General features: G+C 37.7%; 1 protein-coding gene across 10 annotated transcripts in view; it reads right to left on the reverse strand.

Moving 5' to 3' along the window:
* Nucleotides 1–9,017, reverse strand: part of LOC113240440 (heterogeneous nuclear ribonucleoprotein R) — a 33,692-nt gene extending 24,675 nt beyond the window's left edge. For 4 of the 10 annotated variants that reach the window (XM_026477750.1, XM_026477747.1, XM_026477746.1 and 1 more), the window contains exons 1-5: nucleotides 8,678–9,006; nucleotides 8,050–8,252; nucleotides 7,669–7,780; nucleotides 3,953–4,146; nucleotides 840–967 (exon numbers count right to left, since the gene is read on the reverse strand). In XM_026477750.1, the coding sequence (XP_026333535.1) occupies nucleotides 840–967; nucleotides 3,953–4,146; nucleotides 7,669–7,779 (433 nt within the window). In that variant the 5' untranslated portion in view covers nucleotide 7,780; nucleotides 8,050–8,252; nucleotides 8,678–9,006. Of the gene's footprint in view, nucleotides 1–839; nucleotides 968–3,952; nucleotides 4,147–7,668; nucleotides 7,781–8,049; nucleotides 8,253–8,402; nucleotides 8,656–8,677 lie in introns of those variants that run through there. The other 6 variants (XM_026477742.1, XM_026477749.1, XM_026477743.1 and 3 more) reach the window with 5 other exon arrangements.
* Between the last annotated feature and the right edge of the window lie 506 nt (nucleotides 9,018–9,523).

Consider the following 9,523-nt stretch of genomic DNA (forward strand, 5'->3'; position numbering starts at 1 on the left):
TTAGCAAGGCGTTTTTTTCGAAGGTCTACCTACTTTAGACACAGCCAAAGGCTGTGATTGGTCGCTTTTATCAGCGTCCGTATCTGCCTTCGCGTCCATAAAGTACCAGATACCGTATAACATTGTACTAGCCTAGCTAAGTAAATAGGTACATATATAGGTAGCTGCCAATACGCGAATGAATTGAAAACCTATAAGCGCAATCACTGATAAGAGATTCTTTGAAAGGCGCAGTTTACACACGAAACAATTCTCATGTTGGACTTTTTATTATCCTCCTTACAAGAAGTTAAATAAATGGCTGGTAAACTCTTGCGCATACATTTTATACCCGCCGTAAACGTTACGTTTTACGATCCTGTAAACCTGGTTAACAAGTTATTACCCTCCAAAATTTCATACAGGTAGCGAGGCAGCCAAAATCAGTATTAAAATCTGTACTTAGCTAACAATAAATTAATCACCGTAATGAATGCAATAAATATACTACTTGAGTATTGTGAAAGTCTAAGCGAAATAAGACATGTGTAATTGTCTTGCATACATGTATATACAAATAAAAGCCATCATATCCAGTTTTACCCATAATTGTGTATATAACATATCTATTTCACGTCCTTTTCCCGTAGGAGTAAACAGAGACCACAGCCGTAATAATAGTAATGTGCGATAACAATTGTACATGAAAGGTCACAATGTGCAATAATGCAATAAAATATAAAAAAGTATTTTAAACATATTATTCCGGGGTTCTCGTCGACAGTTGGGTGATGACTTGAGTCCAATTTATTAAGGATCTGATTCGCGATGTTCATGTAACGTTGAGCAGGGTCACTAACCTGTGGTGACGTCTAACGTGTAGCCGGTCCTGGCCAGGATCTGTTTGATCTTCTCCTCGTCGGGGCCCTTGACCTGGACAGCGGAGGACAGAGCGGGCGCGCCCTGAACGCCCGCTCTGCTTTTCTGTCTGGAAACCAACAGAAATCATATTTGAGTGCCGATGGAAATGTACAAATAAGATCCAAGTGCCGAAAACATTTTATTTTTTGTTATTTTATTTATTACAATATTGTAAACTTTAAATTATTTACCATGAAATTTGTAAGAAAAAAGTGGCATTATCAACGCTAACAAAACGAAGAAGCCATTTAAAGAGAGATGGTAATGAGATTCATATCAATAGTCGCAATGAATGAGCGTCGTTATTCCATCACGAGAGGACTTTGGACTTTGAGCAAAACGAACAAAAAAGTAATATGGTAATGTTCCAAATGAAGATGTTCCACAGTGCGGTACTATCAGATTTGAAGCAAAAGATTCAAAGTATTCCGTCATTTTAAAACTGCACGCCACGACATCTAACGTATTCCCATGCCGTCGAAGGCTATGCGCAATTTTGCATTTGCATCGTGCAAACAGGTTTTTGTCGCGGCGGGGTAATGACCACGCGTAATCTAATCTCGGCGCAAACATAGGGCGTAAGTAAATGACAACCGCACGCGAAAACGTGGAAGCTTAGAACTGATCGGGTATTATTGATTTGCTCTTCGATGTAAGTATTCACATTGCGGCTGTTTGCTGTCGGTTATTTCAACTTAACAACAAGGTCAAACTGGTTTGGAGAAACTTAAGCCGAACACCCGTCTCCAAGAGCAGACAGTAAATTAAAAGCACGTTGTTTAAAGCACTTTGCAGTTTCTGCATTTGTGTATTTTTGGACGTGATATTATTGGCATCCGTCACACGAGGTATGTAAGATATTTCGAACAAAGAGAATGAGTCATTGTCACCAGTTTCATAGTGTTCACTTATATGCAATTATCGTGATCCTTCAGCAAGTTACTTGAATCGTTGTAGTTTAGTGGACATTTTGGCAAAAAGGAGGACGGTGTATCAATCTGACTATCTAATTCGCTGGTGGCAACGCTGCGATAACGTGTCAAATCAATTTTACGAGATTATAATGACCCAGATACCGCCCGTTTGGCAATCATCCAATATTATCTTCAGGTTGCCAAGTGGAAACGTAAGTGCAACCGACTAGGCCTTTATGTGTGATAGACATAACTTACACATTACAAACAATTCCTTTATTGTAACCAATGCAAGTCTTTTAAGGAATAAAAGACGAGTAGGAATCCTAAGCGCCCAGACACACGAGAAGAAAGTTTTCGCGCGACCGCCACGCGGTCGAAGAGCGGAGTCCGCGGCGGCGGTCGCGCGGTCGAAGAGCGGACTCCGCTCGACGACCGCGTAGACAAAAGACAAGCTAGTGCCTTCCAGATAAAAGGTAAATAAATAGAGCGTATTTTGCCATGACAGTTCGGTCTCTGAACACGTGCACGCAGTCGCTGGGCGGCGGCCGCCGCAGCCTCCGCTCTTTGACCGCGCGGGGTGAGCGCGAGGAAATTCGTGTCGTATAAACGCGCCCTAAGACTCCCTTAGTAATTTTTTAGGGATTCTAGAGCAAGTATTCTGAATTATATTACAGTGGCTTAACAATAGGGTTCAACCTAAAATTCCGGAGATGGTTCAGACTAGCGTTATTTTACTGAAAAGGCACTATGCAAGTTTACAATTATACAACGACCAACTTAAACCTTCGATGATTTTTACGGCACCTAAATCCCAATTCTGCTAATTTTTAACCGACTTCAAAAAAGGAGGAGTTTCGACTGTGTTTTTTTTGTACGTATATTACGCGATAACTCCGGTATTTGTGAACCGATTTTCATGATTCTTTTTTTGTTGGAAAGAGGGTACTTCCATAGTGATCCCATTTCATTTTGAAGGAAATCATCCACCTCTAAGGGTGGCTGAGCACGCATGAACATTCATTTTTATAAATAGCGCCAAAATTTTACTTAAGGAGCAATTATTTTAATTGATGGTTTTGCTATTCTCCAATTCAAGGTGTTTTTCTCTCTCAATGTAGTTTGAGTAGTGAGAACCGATTTATATTATTGTCTCCTGTGTCAAGTCCTGTATAGTGGCGAACCGTGTAGTGGTGACCCCTAAGTGGCGAACTAGGGGATATTGCAGTAAGACTTGGCAAAAATAGATTTAATACCACGTACTTTTGAGGTCGGTTTTTTTAGTACTCTGTACTGAGATTATAGTGAAACCATTGATCATTGTAATTCATCGAGTATATTGCAATTATGATAATGTATTTGTTGTTCTGCTATAATCTCGTTGCAAAAGCAGTTGAGTCTCAATACAGTAACAAACCGGAGTCGCACTAAGCTATCTGACGTGTGACGTATCATTGCGCAAAGAAAGTGGCGTTAGACGGGTCACATAAGCCAAACCGATGACCGATGGACCAGAAGAGTGCTGGAGTGGAGACCGAGAACCGGTACCATAAGCGTCGACCGCCAGAAGGCTAGATGGACGAACGATATAGTCAAGGTAATCAAAAAGACCTGGATGCAAATGGCCCGAGACCGAAGAGAATGGCGTGTAAATGAGAAGGCCTACACTCAACAGTGGGTGACTAAAAGGCTGAAGAAGAAGTGTGTCAGTAAAATGGCATTCATTCAATCAATCACAAAAAATCTTGTCTCTCGATGTTGCCTTACTAAAACTACCATGTAAATAAATTACTATGCATATCTGTCATATTAGCAATTTAGTCTTTAAATTGAATGTGTTTTTAAAATAACTGATATACGCAGTCAAATAAACAAATAAGTAAAAACCTCCAAAAAAACGTCAATTACTAGCTACGTTATCGACGTTCTACTTGCCGTTGACACACAGAATACCAAAAACTTGCAATTGCAGTTGAATGGTAGCTCGATGGCTGCCACTGACACAACTTTAGCTGAATAGCAAACGTACAAAGTCCTGCCATTCAAATCAGTATCGACACACAACTAAGATGATTTAACATTAGCAGACTCGGGGGCTCTGTTAAAAACTGCAAAGTAATGGAGTATAGCAAACTTACCTATAGGTCTTCATGACTCCACATAAATAAGCACTTTTATTAGATACATGCTCGAGATTTGAATCTAAAAATTGTCCAAGAACACTTAAAGCACCGTCGGATGGAAATTCTTTTAAGGCATCTAGCGCGCGTTCGTCCAACTCAGCGTGCGCTAGCTTTCCAGTCTTATAAATGTCGTCCAACTTCGCGGCTACCTGCAATTCGGAAAGAAAACCATATATTAAAAACACGGTCGGGGTGCAGTAGCGAATTAATTTTTAGTTTAAGTATAATACCAATTAATAAGTACAATATGAGTTTTGATTGAAGAAAGATTTAAATCAAAGATTGGCAGTATGGCTTTTCGCACGCTGTAGCTTTGTCGTGAGGGACAAAAATTTACTACAACACCCAGTTTCACATGGAGTTGCTGGTTACGATAGGATTTTTAAAATAAGCTATGAACTTGGGTATAAATTCAAATGAAGGGCTGAAGAGCTTCTTCGTGTATTCGGCCTTCTGCAGCATTAAAACTACATAGCCGCCTAGGTGGCAGTTCTATTGGCATACAGCACACGGCTTTATTGCCCCAAAAAACAGGACTTAGATATAATAAACACTCTGTAGGACTGTCTGATGTTTTTTAACTTAACTCTCTTTTATTTTTGCTTTGTTCGATAATGAGCTCAATATTTCGCAGCTTTAAAATATTATTAAGTCGACTACAAAATGTGGCAATTAAAGATAATCTTCTATTTACAAATGGCGTATGGCGAATCATACGACTAAATCACCCGGCGCGGTATTAGTCCTAGATAGACATACGAACAAGTCATAACAAAACGCCGAAAAAGAAAAAGACACTGGAATTGCCGATTCGTCACCTTGATAATCTTGTAAAAAAAGACCTGGAGACTTAGAACGATAAAGAACTGTTTCAAGAACCGTTCAGTAAGGTGCAAAATAGGCGGTAAACTTTTTAATAGATAATATTCTGCAGTAAATATTGTTACGCTGATAATGACGAACACGTATTAAATTTTAGCTATGTGGTAACTTAGTAAAGAATGTTCCTTCAATGTTAATTTAAACTAATCTAAGTATATTGATTTTTTACCTTGTCTGAAAAAAAGACTCGTAAAAAATTAATATATTAAAGTAGTTTGGCTTGTGGATGTCGGTGAAATTATCAACGTAAAGATGACTAATAGACCGACCCAGTCTTATTGAACTAGTGAATCATTCTAATAAGAAAATATTCTTCCAATGGGCCACACCTAGACGTCCAAAGTTCGAATTGTCCGCCATGTGGTTCCCCTGTTACACTATCTTGTGCATGTCGGTGAAATTCAGTACCGTGCCGCCGGGGCGGTGTCTCCCTGTGACTTAGAAAGTCGATTTGATTGCCAACGCGCCTGCCATCTAGTTCCTCGTGAAGGAACCACGTCGAAATTGGGATTACTGCTATGAATAGATGTCGTGTGGTGTAAATAATTACGTTGATGTCTCCTCCAAAAGAGTAAGGTTGTTTATATAGATTCAAGTGACACCATTTATAGATATGGTTGTTTACATAGCAACTAGCCTGCCTATATAAACAAAGAATCACCTTTATTCTTTGCAGGTGCAGATAAAGAGTTGGAGGTCGCAAAACGTCAATATCGAAGCAAAACAAGCTACTTTAAAAACAGTGCTATCAGCACTAAACCCCAATAAAGTCGAAAATAAGACTTGATTCCAAAGTATAGACATGCTATGTCTCATAGTTACAATGAGTAATAAAATCGGGTCCCTTATAAAATTCGAGTACGACGTTTTACTTGCCTGCGTTAATAAATTCTTTCCAACATATTAATTTTAGTATTGAACATCGATTATAGTAACTACTAATCAAATTTATAGTCAACCTTATTCTGTTTATTTCCAGGTACCTTAATTAAGTTGTATAAATGTTTTAAGTTGTATTAATATTATACAAATTAAACTTTTTAAATTAACTTCGCGTAGTCATTTTGCGAATTAATTTGTATTATGAACGACTACTTTGACAGTTTAAAACACCAAATGTCTACAATTATTGTTTACAACAGATGTATAGTCTAGACACTAGACATAACAACAAAAGAACAATGGTGTACAGAAATGTAATGTTGTAACACCTTATAAGAGGTTACAACATCTTATAAGATATTACAAACTCTTATAAGTGTCTAGTTTGTTTTAACTTTTTCAACCTATTTAGGAGGCTATAAGAATACACATCTAAGGGTCGTATTCTAGAACTCTACTCAATACTCAAGTCAGGATTGCACTGGAAACACAAGCACTGGAAATACGATCCTAATGGCAGGGCCTTTTGATTTCTATTGCTTTGAATCATACTCAAATCCTGACTTGAGCTCGAGATTAGAGTTCTAGAATACGACCCTTTGTAACCCAAGTTATTCAGACAAATCAAACTTATATACTAGTATATTTAAATCACTGGCAGAGTTGAATAATGGTGTGTAGAAATGTAATAATTTAACAATAACATCTTATAAGACATTACAACATCTTATAAGATGCCACAAACTCTTATAGCTTTCTAGTTTGACTAAATTTTTTGTATTTATGTAAATGGCACCCATAGTTCTTCAGACAAATTTGATTAAACTCATCAAAATATATTTAACTTCATGTAAATGGCACCCACAGTTCTTCAGACAAATTTGATTAAACTCATCAAAATATATTTAACTTCTTGTAGGGTGTGGACAGCACATTCCATGGGCACAACTACACCTATGGAACCCTCACAAATTTGATAATTTATCAAATCTATATTACACTGATATTCTTGTTTATAAGACACTTAAGTTTTGAAGTGAGTCAAACAAAGTTGTATTTTATACTTAGTTGTTATAGTTCTAGTAATTTAATTTGTGGTGATAGAAAATATAAAATTTTTATAAATGTTACCCACATTTGAGTGTCTGGTGACTTGGGTGCACAGTACCTATGCATTCTACCATAAATACTGTCTTCTCAGATACCCTGTTATTTCATTATAAAAAATGTATATTAATTTTTTACTTCCTATACAATTCTTACACAGCAGGCAGCGGATAAGGTTTAACAGTGCAATGGAATAACTTGTTGAAGAAAACATTATTAATTACAACTAAGTACATACATAAATTATGTATTTAATAACCATTAATATAAGTGTTATATAGTCTGAACTTTTATGTAGGATTATTGTTACGTAGGATAATGTATACAACTTTTCTTCACATAAGATTCTTATTGGAACAAAATATAATTTTTGCTGTTTTACTTTCATTCCAATGAGATACTTAGGACACATTGATAATTCTGAGGTTAACAGCAATTGGCCCCTATTATGCCCCAATACATAATGTGCCTTTGTTTTCAGGCTGTACCAGTTTTTTTACTCCATTCGTGTTCTTAAGCTCCGAGCTGGCAGCAGTCAGCGGACAGCTCGGGATGTGTAAAACTAATTGGATATTACAGGCTTGGCTACTAATGCTACATACTGTAAATAGTTTTTATTCCACCATATGCATTTGACAGCACTGTAGAAACATGTGAATAAGGGAAAGTCGACTTGTCAAGTCAACCGGAATGAAAATAATTCAAATTCAATTTTTGTCATTTGAATCATGAGCATAAAGTGAAGTACAGAATCAGATTTTAGACTTTTTAAGCATGGTTATGATCGGAATAGCACTCACCTTTGCATCCAAGCCACATTCAATGAGTTTGTGGTAATCTGGTGTTCGGCCAACATCGGAGTCCTTCCCAGGTACCTCTTCAAGGGATATTTCTCCATTGCCCTCCGCCATTCTGCACAATCATCAGAACATGTACACGCACTGCACTTTACTTATATAACTTAGACTCACAGTTCATTAGGTACTTCTAAACAAACTTTTATTACAACTTTTGCTGCACTGAGAATTGTAATTGGTCCATGGCTCACCTACAGATGATGTCATCATCACAATTTCAAGAAAGCCACGCGTGTGACCGATGCCAACTAATATTTTTAAAGGCTTTGCAAATTTTGTAAATTATAAGAATAAATAAAACTGTGCAAATAGAATAATATTTACCTTATTTTGAATTTTTGTAATTTTGGAAGAAAATGATAACACTCTAATCGTCCGAAAAACAAAAAAACAAATGATGTTCAAACATATGAAAATGTGAAACAATGGGATTGTGCACTCCTCATTCCATCCGGGTGAAGGCGAAATTTCAAAAAGCGAATGCGCGGGTCATTGCATTCTTCTAGTGATGTGACTATTTTTTGAGCCTAAAAACCAAAAATCGTAATTATGTCAAAAAATTGAACAACTACATCTAACAATAAAAGAGTTGCGAATTCCGGCGGTCAATGACCGAAATAACACCGCAATGTAAACTGTGGCAGCTCTTTTAAAAATGTTTCACATATCACTTTTACCGATTATTCACTTTAAAACACATTTACAGTCCTTTTGTATCGAAATGTAACCACTAAAAACTTTCCGCGCATAAAACTTTGGTGAATGCAAAACTGCAATAAGTTGAGACTGCAACTGCATTGCACCCGATAAGAACCGGCCGGCGCGCGCCTCAATTTCCAGAAAGAATCCAATTGGAATGAGCACAGAGGATTAAAGAAGATAGATAACACTATAAGACACAATCACTGTACGAAAAAAATTAACGAGGAGCACTGTACACGAAAATAATTACCTATTAATTTTGCTAGTTGGTGGCCGAGACAGATATGGCGGCACCGCGCGACGTCAACGTGACCGCCAGTACGGGGTTCTCATAACGACGCGCGCGGGACATGCAACGAGGAGTGCATTCAAAGTTTTAAAAGGCACTTAATTTTATTACTAAGTTTTAAGAATCTCTCTGTTTATAAACCAATTGCGACCGCAGCGAAAGATGAGATATTTTTATTGCACAGAGAGTTTTTGCAATGATTGCGAATAATTTTGAATGTGAAAGAGCGCGGCGCGTCGCGCAAGGCTGCCGGCCGCGAGGTGAGACAGGCTAGCGGCAAGACGGCGACGAGCGAGAAGCCGAGAGTGAAGGGGGGAGGGTGTTGCAACTGGCGGTGCAGGCGTGCAGCAGCGACGCCGCACCGAGCTCGCTGCATACTTGCATATACACGCACACTGGCAAACGCTCTGACCTTCGTTACTCGTAATCGATTTACTGACAGAGTTTGCCTTTGTTATTACAATTAGTTTCTTTGGAATTTCTTAACACTCTTCTCTACATTACAAATTAGCAGTAATGTCGATAAAAACAATAAACTGTAAGAACCAGTCTCACAACATTTAAGTACATAAGAGACATAACTGACGCGTTATCAAGTTGGATTCTATTACCACTTTTAAATTTTATAGTGAGATTTAAAAACCAATAGAGAGATTTTTCTAATTCATATTCGCAAATATAAGACAAACATCAAAAATAATTACTTTAATATAACTTAAGTTTGACTCTGTTAAAACTCTCAAAATACATGTCTGTCCACCACAAAAGATCACACGGTTACTACACTAATCGACAACGTCCAATACT

The sequence above is a fragment of the Hyposmocoma kahamanoa genome, unplaced genomic scaffold, assembly GCF_003589595.1.
Source record: "Hyposmocoma kahamanoa isolate Upper Pololo Valley unplaced genomic scaffold, ASM358959v1 138, whole genome shotgun sequence".
NCBI lineage: Eukaryota > Metazoa > Arthropoda > Insecta > Lepidoptera > Cosmopterigidae > Hyposmocoma > Hyposmocoma kahamanoa.